General features: G+C 47.1%; 1 protein-coding gene across 1 annotated transcript in view; it reads right to left on the bottom strand.

Annotated features, from left to right (window-relative positions):
* ACTL6B (actin like 6B) overlaps positions 1-18,975 on the bottom strand; it is a 111,023-nt gene that overhangs the window by 34,863 nt on the left and 57,185 nt on the right. Inside the window, exons 5-7 of the mRNA XM_069215623.1 lie at positions 17,541-17,638; positions 10,081-10,175; positions 4,808-4,914 (exon numbers count right to left, since the gene is read on the bottom strand). Coding sequence (XP_069071724.1) covers positions 4,808-4,914; positions 10,081-10,175; positions 17,541-17,638 — 300 coding nt within the window. The remainder of the gene's footprint in view (positions 1-4,807; positions 4,915-10,080; positions 10,176-17,540; positions 17,639-18,975) is intronic.

The raw sequence follows: 18,975 nt of genomic DNA, 5'->3' as shown, positions 1-18,975 counted from the left end.
TTGTCGCAAACGTGATGGATATCCCATCCGCCATACTACGAGTCCTTTATATCCTATAGGAATCATATTATTGCGGATGGGGTATCCGTCACGTTTAAGACGGCGGAACTCATCTGCCAAATTCTAAATCAGGCCCTAAGTGATTTGCCCACAATCACACACATTTCAGTCAAGTTCAAGCTGGGGCCAGAAGCCACATCCCAAGTTCAAAGGTCAACAGCTTAGTCCCTAGACTGCCTATTGAAAGGACATGCAGGGATTTATACTTCTAATCTGGTGGTCGCATACACAATTCAGCCGCAAGCACAAAACACATAGGGGGTTATTCTAACTTTGGAGGAGGTGTTAATCCGTCCCAAAAGTGACGGAAAAGTGACGGATTTACCACCAGCCGTATTACGAGTCCATTATATCCTATGGAACTCGTAATACGGCTGGTGGTATATCCGTCACTTTACCGTCACTTTTGGGACGGATTAACACTCCTCCAAAGTTAGAATAACCCCCATAGAGAGCAATCTCCCTGCCTTATCTATTTCAAAGACTTAGATTTGTGCAGTACTGGGAACACAATTTGTGTTAGTACTGAAGCGTCTTTATAAGGTACTGCCGCTTCACGCCCCACACAGTAGGTCATGGGGTTAGTTTTCAATTAACAATTAGTGGTTACAGGTAAAAAAGTCAAATAAGAACCAATCTGAGCATGCAGACCTCATAATCGTGAACTAAAAGTAGATCTTGTGCTCGATGTCCAGGACTGATAACTCACGATGAACAATGGTCAGGTGAATTTCACTGGAACAGTAACTACAGGTGACACAGGGACAGGAGAGTTATTTACTCTGATATACAATATGGAAGTTGCCGAAGGATGCATGCGGCGTTTCTTCAGGGGCACAGGACCCTTCTAAGAACACTATTTTAATGCAGGTAGAAGTATGAGAGGAAAAAGGTCACATAGGAGAGGAACTAAAGGCCTGATTCAGAAAGGTAAACTTAGACCGGTGAAAGATTATGATTACTTGCTATTCACAAAGGGATTTACGAGCAGTATCTTTACGAGTGCGGCGTCTCTGCACATAAGAAGACAAGTCTTTTTATGTGCAGAGACTCCACACTTGGAAAGTGTTGTGTACAACTGTTGTTCAAGAGTCAATGGAGACCATGAAGCTTGGACCTCGGTGCTGGGCTGATGGTTTTGGTGTTGGGGAACAGAAGGTCCGACTGGCTTCCACTGAGTTTCAGGAAACTCCTTTGGCTCCAGGATACATCGACAGACAGGCAGAGTGCTCAGGCCCGGCGCTCCGTATGTTCGATGGTGATGCATAAGCAAAGCTGCACCGAGCCAGGAGTAGATGTTTTGCAAAGCTTGGCCCCAAAGGATAACTACATCAAAAAAGGGGTCCTGGTTGGACAAGGATGCGGCTTCCCCACCCCTTGAGTATCTTTCTTAAATAGACGCAATATAGTGAGATTAGAGCGGACGCATGCATTTGGTGGTATTTTTAAAGGATTCTACATTGAAAGCTGATGGGAAGTATTAAATTGTGCCATTGAAACTACAATGCGAAAGGAACATTGGGAATTTTTCAGGAAATGTGTCAAATGGTGTTTCGAAAGCACCTCTGAACAATTAAATAATGAAAAGGATTAGGATATAAATTAAATTATACGTAGGGTTTTGCATTCTCTGCCAAGGCACCTTTGGGAACGAGCATGACAAAACCGGCATTTCTAGGCATATTTTAATAACAACCATTAAAATAACTGAATGGGTTTTTAATGGCAGCTCTAAAGACATGTTCAGTACTCAGGCAGGCATGATGCACGCGAGGATATGCGCGCACGGTCAGCACTGCGCTCAGTGCGCAGGCCCCTGCGCGACATGCGTCACAGAACAGTCAGCAGGACAGAAAGACATGTTAGGAATAAGTTGTTGGGGAGCTGGGGCTCAGCCCAGGCAGTGAGTGAGGCAATGTGCCCACATCCACTAGTCAAACTGAGCTAGAACATGTCAGACAGCCAGCTATCCATCATTCCACAGCCTTGGGCCTAGTGCTTAATCTGTGAATGTGCTTGGAGGCGGCTGCAACCAGCACTTTTGGGGGGACCCAGACCAAAAGAGAAGAAGGAATACCAAAGGCCGAAGAGAAAGATGGGGAAACAGCTGCAAAGGTGGACAGCATGGATGAAAACACACCTGCAGGAGTAGGAAAAATATACAGAAATTGATGGGGATGTAAGGAAGAGGCACAGGGTGGAATCTAGGCTAGGCGGCCTTGGTGTTTGGCAGTAATGCTGTGACAGCCTCCTAGGACACACCGCCAGCCCATGCACTAGTACTTTTAGAGAGTAAACACTGCTTGGATCCCCATGCAGAGGCAGTAGTGGTACATTCTGGGTAAAGATCCTCACTCTGTAGTGGCCACTTTTAGGTGGCCGCCTCGCGAAGGATTACAAATCGACTTGGATAGTGGAAGTGCAATTCAAATGATGAAAAAGCTGAAACAACAAGGGAAGGAAGTGCCTCTATTCTCCTTCAAATGCGGCCCGCCTAGCCCGACTGAAGGTCTCGTTTCCCTACTGCGACAGCAGAAAGCATATACCCTCCTGGAAGCACTTGAACCCGAAAGGTGCATTCTGGGAGTTTACTTTAGCTGGGACAGGGTTCTGAGCTGGGGAATAATTGTTTTTGTAATTTGATAGGCTACCCTTTTGTCTCAAGAATAAAGTTTAGGAATGAACCACATTTGCCAACATTATGCCCTCCTGGGGCCGAGAATTGTTAACAACGTTGTTTAGTTGGGACCATGGTCTTGTTTGCTCGGATACTCATGGTCCGAGTGTCCATGAGCTCCCGGTGTTGCTCACAGGCCTGGTCTTTATGTTCGCACATTCGTGCCCCTATGTCCTCATGTCCCATCGACAGAGACCTGGGTTCTCAGTGCCCTTTTCAGTGACACTTTGTGCCTGTATCACATGTCCTAATGTCAGGGTCACAGACTGTCACAACCGCATGTATCAGTGTGATAAAATCATTGTTCAAATGTCAATGTCCCTGGACAGGGTCTCCATGACCCATGCCCCTTTCTCAATTTTTGTTCCCTGGTCAGTGTCCCAGTGGAAATAAACTGACCTCAATGTCCATATCACTGTCCCACTGTCCCTTCTTTAAATGCCGGACCCCTTCTTTGAATGGCAGAACCCCTCTTCGAACGCCAGATCGCTTCTTTGAATGCCAGATCGTTTCTTCGAATGGCAGATCCCCTCTTCGAATGCCAGATCACTTCTTTGAATGCCGGATCCCCTCTTCGAATGCTGGATCCCTTCTTCGAATGCCAGATCTCTTATTTCAATGTCATATCCCTTTTTTGAATGGAAGATCCGTTCTTTGAATACCGGATGCCTTCTTCGAATACTGGATCCCTTCTTTGAATATCAGATCCCTTTTTTGACTGCCAGATCCCTTCTTTGAATGCCAGATCCCTTCTTCGAATACCGGATCTCTTCTTCGAATGCCGGATCACTTATTCGAATGCCAGATCCCTTCTTTAAAAATCAGATCCCTTCTTTGAATGCCTTTCTTTGAATGGCAGATCCTTTCTTTGAATGTCAGATCCCTTCTTTGAATGCCAGATTTCTTATTTCAATGTCATACCCCTTCTTTTACTGCTAGATCCCTTCTTTGAATGGCAGATCCCATCTTCGAATGCCGGATCTCTTCTTCGAATGCCAGATACCTTATTAAAATGCTAGATCCCTTCTTCGAATGCCAGATCTCTTCTTCGAATGGCGGATCCCTTATTCGAATGCCAGATCTCTTATTCAAATGCAGGATCCCTTCTTCGAATGCCGGATCTCTTCTTTGAATGCCGGATCCCTTCTTTGAATGCCGGATCTCTTCTTCGAATGACGGATCCCCTATTTGAATGCCAGATCTCTTCTTCGAATGCCGGATCCCTTTTCTGAATGCCTGGTTCATGGCAAGAGTGAAGGCCAGGGCCACAGCCTCTGTGCATTGGTTCTATATCTACGGTACTAGATGCCGCTGAGCGAGTACTTGTCAAGCAGACATCAAATTACACTCTCCATACTTTCCCTGCATGGCTCTCCACATCAGCTCAATCAAAGTGAGCAAAGACTCCAACTCCCAGAATGCACTCACCTTTTACGTGACTGACCATTGCTGGAACCACGGTATCCTAAAGATACAGAACTATGCGAACACTGTGGCCTGCATGGGAACTCAGCCCACACAGGATAAACATTGTGGTGTGGCTTCAAACCTCGCCTGACTTCAGAGTAAGTCCATCTATTAAATACCTCGCCTTTTTCTCTAAACTCAGATATTCACTTATTCCTGAGGTGATCCACAGATTCTGAAGGTTCATCATTTACTTCTGCTCAACAGAGTATCTACCCAAATTACATGTTACACATACGTCAAATGTCCCTTTCAGAGCTGCGATGTCTCTGTTGTCCATGGAGCAGGGGAGGTTGGCCACAGCACCGATTGTCAACAAGGACATCGTGTTTCCACTCTAGCTCATTTCTTTTATGAGCCTCTGAGATCTACTGCTTGCAGGTCAGTATTTTCAACTGTAGTGAACCAAGACTACGACTCCCAGAATGCATTAAGTTGCTACATGGAAGCCAATGACGGTGAACCTGGTGCAACGTCCCCCTAAATGGCCTGAGCGATTATTCACCCTACAGAGCAGTGGGGGGGGGTTGTGCCCCTGTTCTGGCTGCCCACCCTCCTGCCCCGGCTGCCCACCCTATGACCCCTTCTCAGACCCAGCCTTACCTTGGCAGCGATCATGTACGCGGGCACGATCTCAATGCCCAGCTCCTGGAAGAGCTCGCGACACTGCATGGTGATGAAGTCGCCGGCCAGAGGCGACTTCACGATACCTGCAAATTAAAAAACAAAAAATATATACACTTGTGGTCATTACCTTGTTTCTAAAAGCAACTCATGCTAGCAGATAAAAGAACAAGAGCACGGGTAAACGGAATGAGTTGGCCGCGATCACACTACGTGGCTCAGGGAGCAGCCGTGAATTGTTCAGTTACACGCCAGATGCCAACTAGAATGGAACAGCAAACCCCAGGTGTGGCCCCGAGTGTGAACACCCCCTGGATTCACTGGAGAGAGGCGCCAACAGCTTTTAATATAACTATTAAGTGGGCTCTGTCTGTGAAACGCGGAACTTCAGCCCGGGAGACGGAGACATGTCATGCGGTGGCTGCAGAAATTATAGGAATAAAAACAAGAAAATATGCATCATTTTGCTTTTTGTAATTATAACACGAGTGTGTTATAAATACATACTCCCTGTAACTCACAATGTTTATTGCACTCACTGCTTCAGTTGTTTTAAATACACCCACGGAGCAGTGCCTGAGAGAGAGAAATCCCAGCAAGTAAAGAAATACCTGAATTAATTAAATAAATCATTTTGTTTTTCAATTCCACAATTAACTGAATATCCAACAGGTCGCGATGTCTTGCCTAAGGCTGGAGGAGATTTAATAAGGTTGACATATAAAGGAAACAATGAGGTGCTTTGTAGAGTAGACTATTTTATTTACAGCAAAAACACTAACAAAGATTCTTGCTTGGGGATTTCAAAAGCTGTTTCTAACACTGTTGTTCCCGCATACAAGGAAACGCGCGCCATCTCGTGGCCACGAGGGGTAGGTGTCGGTCGAACGTGCGCTGGACTGTGGGATCTGACATTTGAAATGTTGATTCAACTTAGCCTTCCACTTGAAGTGTTTTGGAGTGAATTCTTATTTTGGTAGTCTCAGTAGGAAATTGGTATTTTTTTCGGTAAATAAAGTTTTAGTAAATAAAACAAGGTAAGCAAATATAAACAATATTATAAAGTATTCACTTTTTTTTTTTAATAAACAAACTTTTACTGATTTTAAAGCACCGAGTGGTGGAGATTGACAGTGACATACAAGCAAGTAATTTCTTGAAGAAATAAATGCGGCGATATCACGGAGGAGCACTTCTCGAGCATCACAAAAGCACCATATTGAGTACTGAATGCTACCCAGGTTATAGCACCAGTTACCACAATTACACAAAGGATGCCATCCACTTCCCCCAAACACGCTCATAGTTACGGGGGCAACTCCTCGCCTCGTAAACCACTCGTTCCTGTTGCGCGCATCAATCTACCCCTCGCCGCCACCTCGGCAGAGCAGGAGTACAGGACATCCAGCGGGCAGCAACCTCTCGTTTATCGACAAGCAGGGACCGGCCTAACACGGTTTTCTCTGCTCTCGTACCCCCAGAGCCCTCCAACACACCGAGCAGTATCAGTAGGAGGGAGCGTGGGACCTCCCACCGAAGAACGCCCGATAACTCCCGTGCCACTCTGTTCCCGTAGGCCAGGGTTCTGCAAAGTTGGTCCTGGAGAGAGTCCATGCCCAACAAGATGTTTCAGAAATCTACATTTTTCTAAATGCGGATATGCTAAAAATATGGCATGGACCCGGCTCTCCAGGACTGACTTTGTAGAACCCTGCCGTAGGCCGTCACTATGGGGCAGGACCATACCATGTGATAAAAATCCGCTGTTTCTGTCTTGCACATGAGGCAGGATTAGCTGGCACGGAGACCAGCCCGATGCAGCCAGCCTGGTGAGAGGTAGCCAGAGTGAGTATAGTATGTTTGTATCACTAGTAACTGAGATGAGATTGCCAGCTTTCTTAGGGCCATCAAGGCGTCCCTCTAGTCTCATCTTCAATGTGGCCTATCCTCCGATCGATCTCTGAGGTGGTGTAGAGTGCTGGGCGAGTTCATTATTAATGTACAATAAATCTGTGACATCCCTCAGCGTCCCAAGTTACCCATTAGGAGCTTCGCCCCCAGGGGGCTAATCTATGGGAGAACATCAGTGGTTGGAACACAAGTGTGGCCTGTATGTTGGAGTTGGAGGTATTTGTATAATTGAGTGTTCGCCAGTGTATACGTTGTTTGAAGGTCTGCAAAGAAGCGCATTTGTGTTCCCTTTCAGATGTCTCCCAAGTGGGTGATACCATTGAGAGCTCAGTTTTTAAAGCCCGTAAGCGCCGCCAACTCTCCCAGACACCTGCCATGCCTCAAGGGGGTTTGTTGTGTTAGTTTGGCATTCCAATGCGTGGGCCGAGCGCCACCCTCCAGGCCAGGCGTACCACTCGAATAACCTGTGGTGTGGAAATTGGGACTGTAGAGCCATATAGCATTGTCTGTAGTTGGGGGAAAACAAGTAGGGAGAGTTCTAATCGGTAGGCTGGGTCAGACCATTCCCCCCTTAAACCAGTCATGAATGATAAGCAGGTGAGATGCCAAATAGTAAAGGAAAAGATTGGTCATCCCCAAGCCACCGTCATAGTGGCACGTTGGCAATGCAAGAGGGCCAAGTGGGGTCGCGATCCGTGCCATAGGAACGTTGTCGCTGCCTGATCCAGGCTATAAAACCACTTCCTAGACAGGTGGAGCGGTCATATTTGATAGACATACAAAAAACTGTGGTAGACCCACCATTTTGTATAATGCAATGCGCCCCATGACATTTAGATGGAGGGAAATGCCATTTGACAAGATCAGCTTTAGCTTCCTGGCGAGTTCTGGACGGAGGGCGACCCGAACGCCCAGATATTTAAAACTGAGCAGACGAAGGGAGATGCTCATCTGTGAATCACAGCAGTCCCTTCAGGGGGCCTGGGGCACCAAGACGGACTTAGAGGGGTTCATCTTAAGGCCCAAGGCTGCTGCAAAGCACTTCAGCAAAAAAAGACCACTTGTACCGGGATTCACTAAGTATAATAGGACATCATCTGCATATAGTGCTAAGCCATCCTCCTGGGTATCCCACCATCGCCATCCCTCGATCTGGGTGTCTGTCCGGGCGAGCTGGGCCAATGCTTTGATTGCTAACACAAACAGGAGGTGGGAGAGGGGGCATCCCTGCCTCGTCCCCCAACCTATGGGGAAGGCTTCAGATGAGAACCCATTTATTCGGACCAGGGCCATAGGATTCGAATACAGGGCACAAAGCATGCCTTGAAATTGGGGGCTAAAGCCAGCTCGAGACAGTGCCAGACGGAGGTATCACCAGACCACCGGGTCGAAAGCCTTTTCAAAGTCGATAAATAATACTGATAAGTCTTGTGGCAATTGATAACGGTGCGCCAGGGCCACCTGCAGTCCCCAGAAGCAATGCCACCTGCCGTGGGTTGGCAGGAAGCCACACTGGTCTGGGTGTATCAGCACGGTAAGACCCCGCTTGAGTCTGGTGCTAGGACAGTGATGAAGATTTTAACCTCTCCATTAAGGAGTGATATCGGGCAGAAGTCTACAGAGGACAAAGTTCTAATTTCTTTCTAATGAGAGGCCAGCCAGTACAGCAATTTCCAATTCTTGTCCCCCCAGCTATAGCGTTAGTGGCTTGCCAAAGGTGCTTGGAGGTGTCAAGGGAGTGTTGCCGGATGTCATCCTGGATAAGTTCCAGTTGTCAGGGGAGGTCTTCACGAGGACCAGCTGCAAGTTGCTGTTCCAGGCGAAGAGCGAGGCCTCCAAATGGCTAGTATGGAGGGAGTGGGCTCGCTCTCCGGCCACAATACGCCCTCGGGCAAAGCCCCGCATAGTCGCATTGCTGGCTGTCACAGGGTGCCCACTTTCATGACCGACCTTTAGTTGTTATTAAAGTAGGCCTGGAGCTCCACATGCAGGGAGTGGACAAAGGGTTTGTCTTGGAGGTACCAGGTGTTGAGACGCCACATAGGACGTAAGCCTGTCGTTGGGGGGGGGCCCATGTGGAGGAGCAAGGGGGAGAGGTCCAAAATCCCACAAGGTAATATATGGATTTGGGTAAGCACCTTATAACCAATGGCAGGCAGGGAAGCTAGGTCTATCTGTGAGTGCAAGTGGTGGGCCACTGAGGTGTGAGTTAATTGGCGTTTTCAGGGATGCCATAACCTCCAAGGATCACATAGGCCGAGGGTTGTCGCCCAGTCAGTACGAAAATGGGCCCCTGTTCGTCTGGAGCTGGCAGCAGGTCCGGTAGTTGGAAGATTTCACTGCAGCACCTGAACAACGAAGCCATTGGAGTTCACGTCCGAATGGCATTCAGGTGTCCAGGCCTAATCAAATAGCAGAGCTGTGAAAGAGGTCTGTGTCTAATTCGGGGTCAGCCAGTGCAGGAAACATGGGATCCAGAGATCGGTCATCATCTAGACCTCCCTTCTCCTCCCAAGTCACAGGGCTTGAAGAAGGGCCTCAAGGAGACTCCTGCCGCAACCGGAGGGATCAAGTAGGCGTTTCTAATCGAGTGGTTCTTCGTCACCTTCAGGAGCCTGGGGAGCCAGCTGCTCGTTCAGCTACAGTCCTGCAGCAATAGGGCTGGCTCTGTTCTGCGACACACAATAATCACTTCGTGCCCCTGTGGTGATGGGCAAGGACAGGCAGGCCCGCTCTGCCACCTCACAGACCGGCATACACCACTGGTCCCACCACTGGATCAGCTAGCCCTACTGGCGGGGATAACCCCGCCATGCCATCTAATGAGCTCAATACTATCCTCCAGGCCATCCGTACATCGCAAGCTGCAGTGGAGACGAATACACAAGAAGCAAGAATGTAGGTGGCACTGCTTCACCAAGAGCTCCTGAACACCTCAACACGCATAACAGAAGCCAAGTCCCGGATGTCCACGGTCGAAGAGGATGTCTCCGCTTTAAGCCCCAGGTCTCTGCACTCCTCTCTCTGACTGCCGAGCTCCACAGACAGGCCGAGGATGCATAAAACCACTCCAGGCGTAACAATGACACCATTGTAGGAGTTCCTAAGGGCACAGAGGGCTCTGAATTTCAGGTGGTGGCAGACTTTATAGATCAGTGGAGTACTTTACAGCAGTTGTAAGGCATCATGACTTATTGTGCCACAGAGAGCAAAGTGCAGACTGTTTCTTAAGGTGCTTCATGGTCATTTTGCTCTGGGGAAAAGAGGCCACATCATACAAATGTTTTCAGAATAGTCCTTTTGATAATCAATACAGTCTACACACAAAGGTCCAGGCGTACCTTGCTGGAGAACATATCCATCGTGCACTGGGATGGCCGTGGTGTGTGTGGCCCCACTATCCAGGACGAGGCCCGTAGACCGTCCATTGGCAAATCTGACAGGTAACAAGAGGTTAAGGAGCATTGAGTGGCATAAACAAGAGCTTGAAAATGTCCTTATCATGGAAGGAAGGCAATCTAGCACACGCATGTGCACTCACGAGCAATAACATTTGATGAAATCTGCTACAATCGAGGAGAACATTTTAGGAAGGACATATTTTGCTCTAAATGACCAGAGCAGGTGTGGGTTTGTTCCTTCTGCAAGCAAAATATCACCATTAACATCATAATTACCAAAATAATAATGTAGATGTGCACACCACACCTAGGGGCATCTTATTTAGGAAATACAATAGACTCCTGAATGATGGACGCACACTGCAAGGAAATGAGAGATATGTGGGTGATGCTGAAAACAACTCTCACATGCTTCCGAGCCGTGACTTGCAGCTCTCCACAGCAGCACTGACATTCCTGGTGCAAGGCAGAGCTCTGTTTCTACCCCCATTTCTTCCCCAGATACCAAACCTGGCAAAGTTTTATGAACACATTTGAGAAGTTGCAAGGTTAGAGTTTTCTTCTTAGCACATCCCAGTATATCATGCCAAACACCTAAGGTTTTGATAAAAGAACCATATTCTTTACTTGAAGAACCAAATCCAACACCTCCTTAACACAGACCTCTTCCTTAAAGCCACTAATGTCCAGCTGGTAACATGAGACTAATGTGGAGGACAAGGGCTGCTAAAGGAACACCCATCACCTCCCCCATGAGGCAGATAACTACATTGCAAATTCACTCCATAAGTTCCCAGGCAGGGCCCACCCTGGAGTTTACAAGTGAATCCTATGAGTAATTTTAAACACCTCCACAGTCTGGCAGTGGAAGGCTACCCCTTGCCTGGAACAACACAAAGTTACAATCTGTCACAGAAGTGAATTGTCACAGTGCCGTCTGGGTAAACCCATACAGTTCCGCAGAATGGAGAGGACCCGTGTTAGCTGGATTGGGGTACAATATTGAGAGCACGGCATTGCTTGATGGGAAACCATTAGGCCACCTTTGTTACAAACTTCAATGACCTTCAGCCACTGACATCTACCCCCGCCCTCCCTCTGACAGAAACTAGGAATAGATGACATGGAACTAAGCATTCTCCTTGGAGGCACAGAGCTCCAAGACGGTGAATCTGAACCAACGATGGCTCCACCAGAACTGCGTATTACTTCTAGGAAAAGAGTACGATCACGATCAGAGTGTCTGGAGCTAAGGTGTCAACTCCCAACCACAAAGTGTGAACCACCGAGAGGAAGAAGAAGCTTCCACATGCACAAACACCCATCCTGAAGACCATCTTCAAAAAAGATAGCGGCCGACAAACTGGAAACATTTTTCAAAATGGGTCCAGGCAGCAAATGATGCACAATGAGCTCACCCAAAAATGTTCAAGCGTACAACTGGTCGCTTATGTGGCTACCCGGCATATTGCACCACCATTAGGTGACTATGGAAAGCTACTAATGATGTCTCTGCCTTGCTACGTGTGAGGAGGTTATATCTGGAGGAGAAAGCCATTTGCATAAAAGAATACTGGAGACCACCCAGGGGGCAATGGAGGTCTCAAAGACTTGTATGGAGTGTCGCTGTGAGCTTTGAAACACCTACTAGAGGATCTGAAGTCTTTAGTACTCTTCAGATAAAATTAAAATCCCCTGTAAACCAAAGTTCAGGAAACTCCTTTACGTTTTAAAAGTAGAGATTTTAAAAAAGGTGTAAGATTCATCTGTTCACACGGAAGTCCTATAAAATTCAGGCAAGAAAAGGTAAGATTGTTCCGAGTATGTCCTTGTGAAAAAAGCAGGATTTGATGGGAGAAAATGTGGATGACTTGCATTTACAATTCTCTAGTAATGACATACTTTATAAATAAACATGCTTTGAACTGTCCCTGTCGTCAGCCTCTGAACATTTCAAACAGCGGAATCTGGCTGTCAAGGACACGAGCTGTCGATCTAAGAAGGATCTAAAATCCTGCCGTATTCCACTTCTACTGGTCATTGTGAGGTCCTGGTACATGGACTTGTGGTTTCAAGTCCCCATCTTATACCATATTTGCAGAACGTTTGTGTATTCCCTAGGCACAGATCAGAGACTGGTTTGAGGTGGTTCTGCCCCTTGGTTCATGCATCTCAGGACAGGCCAGCCAAGTTTCTGACTTCAGGTAACAGCAAGAAAGAACGGTGGCAAGGACAGCTTTAGGGCGATGCGCCTGGGGCAGCCACACCTAGCACTAAGTTTGAGGGGTGCTGTGTTTAGGTATAACTTAGCGTTTTAAAAGCATATGCTCCAGAGTTCCTTGTGCAGTTTTCAGGCAATAATAAAAATGTCAACATAACTCTTGTGATTTATGTTCGTACTGAACAGAGATCAGAGTATTGTCTAGTTGACAGTTTACCTCATTATACACTAGCACAGAGGGTTAATATTCCCTATGCAAAAAACATGCACCATGCAGATCATAAGCTACAATCCTCATATATCACAGTAACGTATGAAATGTCATCAAAGAGCTGCATGCAAACTGCATGGCATAGATTAGAATGTTATATTTGCTAGTCTCCCCCCATTTTTCATTATGTTAATGTTGCTAAAAGGATGTGTTTAGGTAGAAATACATTCTTAAGAAACATTTCCTATAGACTGATTCACACACGTATGGGCATCGTCTTTGTATCATGTTGTGTGATGTAAAGTGCTCTGACACTGAGTAGTATAAACAAATGAAATGCATGTGAGAGAGGGGCTATGGAGAGATGAGGGGCAGTGCTGTAGGGTGGTTGTAAGGAAATGGCTCCCTGTTGCAGTTACCCCCCACTTTTTGCCTGATACTGATGCTGACTTGACTGAGAAGTGTGCTGGGACCCTGCTAACCAGGCCCCAGCACCAGTGTTCTTTCACCTAAAATGTAGCATTGTTTCCACAATTGGCACACCCCTGGCACACAGATACGTCCCTTGTAAAAGGTACCAGTGGTACCAAGGTCCCTGTGACCAGGGAAGGTCCCTAAGGGCTGCAGCATATGTTGTGCCACCCTAAGGGACCCCTCACCTAACACATGCACACTGCCATGGCAGATTGTGTGTGTTGGTGGGGAGAAAAAGGCAAAGTCGACATGGCATCCCCCTCAGGATGCCAGGCACACAAAATACTGCCTGTGGCATAGGTAAGTCCCCCTCTAGCAGGCCTTACAGCCCTAAGGCAGGGTGCACTATACCACAGGTGAGGACATAGCTGCATGAGCAATATGCCCCTACAGTGTCTAAGTCTATTCTTAGACATTGTAAGTACAGTTGTGGCCATATTAAGTATATGGTCTGGGAGTTTGTCAAAAACGAACTCCACAGCTCCATAATGGCTACACTGAATACTGGGAAGTTTGGTATCAAACTTCTCAGAATAATAAACCCACACTGATGCCAGTGTTGGATTTATTAAAAAATGCACACAGAGGGCATCTTAGAGATGCCCCCTGTATTTTACCCAATTGTTCAGTGCAGGACTGACTGGTCTGTGCCAGCCTGCTGCTGAGAGACGAGTTTCTGACCCCATGTGGTGAGGGCCTTTGTGCTCTCTGAGGACAGAAACAAAAGCCTGCTCTGGGTGGAGGTGCTTCACACCTCCCCCCTGCAGGAACTGTAACACCTAGCAGTGAGCCTCAAAGGCTCAGGCTTCGTGTTACAATGCCCCAGGGCACTCCAGCTAGTGGAGATGCCCGCCCCCTGGACACAGCCCCCACTTTTGGCGGCAAGTACAGGGGAGATAATGAGAAAAACAAGGAGGAGTCACCCACCAGTCAGGACAACCTCTAAGGTGTCCTGAGCTGAGGTGACCCATGCCTTTAGGAATCCTCCATCTTGATTTTGGAGGATTCCCCCAATAGGAATAGGGATGTGCTCCCCTCCCCTCAGGGAGGAGGCACAAAGAGGGTGTAGCCACCCTCAAGGACAGTAGCCATTGGCTACTGCCCTCCCAGACCTAAACACACCCCTAAAATCAGTATTTAGGGGCTCCCCAGAACCTAGGAAACTAGATTCCTGCAACCTAAGACGAAGAAGGACTGCTTAGCTGCAAAACCTGCAGAGAAGACGGAGACACCAACTGCTTTGGCCCCAGCTCTACCGGCCTGTCTCCCCCCTCCAAAAGAACTGCTCCAGCGACGCGTTCCACAGGGTCCAGCGACCTTTGAAGCCTCAGAGGACTATCCTGCATCTAAAAGGACCAAGAACTCCTGAGGACAGCGGCTCTGCTCCAAGGAAGAAGCATCTTTGCAACAAAGAAGCAACTTTGAAAGAACACTAGTTTCCCGCCGGAAGCGTGAGACTTTGCACTCTGCACCCGACGCCCCCGGCTCGACTTGTGGAGAACCAACACTACAGGGAGGACTCCCCGGCGACTGCGAGCCCGTGAGTAGCCAGAGTTGACCGCCCTGAGCCTCCACAGCGACGCCTGCAGAGGGAATCCAGAGGCTCCCCCTGACCGCGACTGCCTTCTTCTAAGAACCCGACGCCTGGTAAGGACACTGCACCGCAGCCCCCAGGACCTGAAGGATCTGACCTCCAGTGCAGGTGTGACCCCCAGGTGGCCCTCTCCCTTGCCCAGGTGGTGGCTACCCAGAGGAGCGCCCCCCTTGCCTGCATCGCTGAAGAGACCCCTAGGTCTCCCATTGAACTACATTACAAACCCGACGCCTGTTTGCACACTGCACCCGGCCGCTCCGTGCCGCTGAGGGTGTACTTTTTGTGCTGATTTGTGTCCCCCCCGGTGCCCTACAAAACCCCCCTGGTCTGCCCTCCGAAGATGCGGGTACTTACCTGCTGGCAGGCTGGAACCGGGGCACCCCCTTCTCCATTGAAGCCTATGCGTTTTGGGCACCACTTTGACCTCTGCACCTGACCGGTTCTGAGCTGCTGGTGTGATAACTTTGGGGTTGCCCTGAACCCCCAACGGTGGGCTACCTTGGACCCAACTTTGAACCCTGTAGGTGGTTTACTTACCTGCAAAACTAACAAACACTTACCTCCCGCAGGAACTGTTGAAAATTGCACTGTGTCCAGTTTTAAAATAGCTTATTACCATTTGTGTGAAAGCTGTATATGCTATTTTGCTAATTCAAAGTTCCTAAAGTTCCCAAGTGAAATACCTTTCATTTAAAGTATCGTTTGTAAATCTTGAACCTGTGGTTCTTAAAATAAACTAAGAAAATATATTTTTCTATATAAAAACCTATTGGCCTGGAATTGTCTTTGAGTGTGTGTTCCTCATTTATTGCCTGTGTGCGTACAACAAATGCTTAACACTACCCTCTGATAAGCCTACTGCTCGACCACACTACCACAAAATAGAGCATTAGAATTATCTCTTTTTGCCACTATCTTACCTCTAAGGGGAACCCTTGGACTCTGTGCATGCTATTTCTTACTTTGAAATAGTACATACAGAGCCAACTTCCTACAGTGGTGGTGAGGGAATCTGAGGAGGAGGAGATCATTGGGGGTAAGGGGTCGAAAATGATTGCTCCACTGGGGGCCGCCAGCGTTAAAGCCAGCCCTGAACAGTGAAGCTGGGCATCTTTTTCTATAACAGGGCCAAAGCACAGGCCCAAATGGGTAAAAAGCCTTCCTCACATCGTACAATTATCAGTCTTTTGGAAGTTGCACTTCCTGAGGAACAAAAGGGTTGGTCTGAGTCAAAGACTAACTCTGATCTTCTAAAGAGACCTCTCTCTGCCCACATGTTCTATCACCCTCAGGGTGACAAGAGTGCAAGACGGGACAAATAAACTTCTAAAGAGACTGCTGTATCTATCTACCCCAAACCTTCTGGTCTAGGGGGTGACTGAAGCTTTAGGAATTATAGCAATGAACATTTAAGGCTATCTCCAGCCTCAATTTTTACAGCTTGATTACAGTGGAGATCAAAATGGATTCCATCAAGCTGACAGTCATCTCTCTCTCTCTCTCAACCTACTTCACAATAAAGCAAATATATGCCCGTACCCATGCACACCGAATGCAGCAAGACCGCCAAAGACTGGGCAATCTTAGCACACGAGGCCAGAAGGCCAACTCCCAGTCTTACTGCCCTGCCCCAGCTCACCACCTAGAGACATCAATTCAACTGACCGTGGTTATGCTGACCCTGGAGGCAATGTATGGGTGGCACCTCCTGGCTGTAGAGCCTCTCTCTGGATCTCATTCCATAACTCAGTTATCTGCAGCACGTAAGTTTGATTGTTGTGCACTGAGGCAGTAAAAAAAGGATTAAAATAAAGGATCAAAACCAGAGACTTACTTCATGGATCATTCAGGGCAGCAGGAACCGCACAAAAGAAATGGAGGTAACATTCCCATCGCAACAGGACCGAAAAGGAAAGTGTGGCTTGCCTCACTGAAATAAGGTTCACAGTCATGTCGTTCTTACTCTCAGTTCATAATCTTTAGCAGAATTCCTTACCCCGCCTCTGGCCTAGAACCAGGAACGCATTCTTAAGCAGTAGAGGATGGCCTCACTGGAGAATCAATCTTATAGGTAGATAACTTTCCCTCTCATGCATGGGATTCTCACCGACTTATATAATTTACAATGATCCTTCATCACCAGTGCAGTCTGACTTGGCACCAAGAACTTGTTCTGAGCCTTGTGAACTCTAGAGAGCAGGAGATGGACGAGGATGCCCGTGTTGCCGCATAATTCGCACAGGTAACATTTCATTCTATATCCCGGGGTCCTCTCTACATTCAGAAGCTTCAGGAGAATTATTTGTTGCTAACTCTGGCCTGGCAACAGGGCATTAATCAGAAAAGGGGATGCCTTCCCTGAGAAATAAACATTATGGGTAAATTTCTTTTCAGCAAGGGGTCTGCTCCTTGACACCAGGAAACTTAAGAATGGAGAATCCTTATAGGCTGCATCGCTGGAGAACAAGTGTAGGGGTATGAAGAGCTACATGAATGCAATTGGAGGAACCAGTGCGGACAGGTGGGTAACTTTTTATTCCACAAACAGGGATCCTCCACAGAGTAATTTACCACTGTGGGCCATTGTTTTGGATCCATCGAGTCTGCAGGGAATTCAACAAACACACATGAATCTGGGTAGGACATCATTGCCGGACAATTCAGGTTTCAGGTGGGCACCTACCTTTCCCACCTTCTGCACCAGCCTGCAATCTCCATCTTTGAACAGGGGACCCAAACCAGATTTTAACTAGACTATTATGTCTTCTAAAAAAGCTTTTTCTGCGTGGACCCAAACTAGTCTCTTTAAAAGGAGACCATACCCGTTAGCTGGGGCAGCACTTCACTAGCCACAGTAAGGATTAGGATCTATTAGTGGTGCGGCTACTGGTGAAGGATACGCTGTCAGCACCGCGGTCTTGCACAGGAAGAAGGCTGGAATGTTGTAGTGCTCAAACATCAGTTCTGTCAGTTTCTCCCGCTTGGCCCTTGTGTTCCACTGAGAAGAGAAAGAGAGGCATGTTAACCACAAATACAAAGTCAACCATGCTCTTTGGTTTCATTGAGTAAGAAAGATGGACGCATAGGCGATACTAACTTGGCTTCTACTAGGCAATGCCCAAGATGAACCTGGAAGATATCACAGTGCTAGTTGTGATGTTTCAGGTTGTTTCTAGAGTTAGTTGTACACAGAAATATATAACAACAATCAGGTAGATTGCCCCAGCTTCCAAGCATTTCAAGCAACATTGCCTACAACTTACACTCAACCTAAGCAACCTCCGGCACTGTATAGATGTAACTCAAAAATGGCTGCAAGGCTCTTTGGCCTGGCATAAAAACAAAAGTGCCTCGGTGTCTTCTTAAAGTTGCACAGTGTACACCCAGTGGTGCAGAGGTATAACTGCGGCCGCCAGTATAACTACCACTGGGGCACTTTAACTCACTGTTGCAAGTTCAGTGTACTTATTAAACCTGGAAGTCACACAGTTACATAATACATAGTGGTCAGCATTGTGCAGTTATGGCTCAGTTGCACTTTCAACTGATGAGTATTTTTTGTAATTCCTTTTTTGTGCATAACTTGGCACTCTAACAACACAGACAGATAAGTTTTAGCATGCAAAGGTTCCCAAAGATCCACCTAAAAGCATTTTTTAAAATTAAAGTTAAGGGGAGGCTGAAAAAGTGAATCATTCTCAATTTTGGCTCATAGAGGAAACTTTGCCGAAAGAAGAGTTAAAAACCGCTGAAAAGATTGCATGCAAGTGGAACTTTAGTTGGAAGGCAAACTAATGCGATCTGTTGTAAATCCAGTGAGTTCTTGAGATATTAGCATTTTAAAAAGTTGCAGAGGTAACACTTTTGTATTACTCTGCCACTTGGATTCTGCCAATTATTCACTTGTCCGGGAACTAATATTAAAACAAGTGAGAACCTGATAGCGAAGGTAGCCTTTTATCCTGTCGGACTTTTCAAAATCATGGTACCAACAGTTCTGATTGTCAAACACATCAGAAAAAGGGGCCCATGAGGGTCACAGCAGGCACACTCTGGGCCCCAGGCTACGGCGTAGGGACCCTCAAAGGACCACCAAGCCTTTAAAGTTTTAATTAAAAAACAAACAAAAACACTCAAAATCTCATGTGATTTACAAGTCTGATTTTTTTTGTAGAACTGCGGATCTATCTTCGAATCCGAAGTACCGAAATAGCAACAGGAGAAAACACTTCCTCTGCCTACCAGATTAGAGTATGTATGTTTTTTAAATTATTTTTAGCCGTCGAGGTCAGTAGTACCGATAAAGTGGATTCCAAGCAAACTATTGGTCCAGAT

The sequence above is a fragment of the Pleurodeles waltl genome, chromosome 12 (assembly GCF_031143425.1).
Source record: "Pleurodeles waltl isolate 20211129_DDA chromosome 12, aPleWal1.hap1.20221129, whole genome shotgun sequence".
NCBI classification, from domain to species: domain Eukaryota; kingdom Metazoa; phylum Chordata; class Amphibia; order Caudata; family Salamandridae; genus Pleurodeles; species Pleurodeles waltl.
This window is presented reverse-complemented; position numbering and strand designations above follow the sequence as displayed.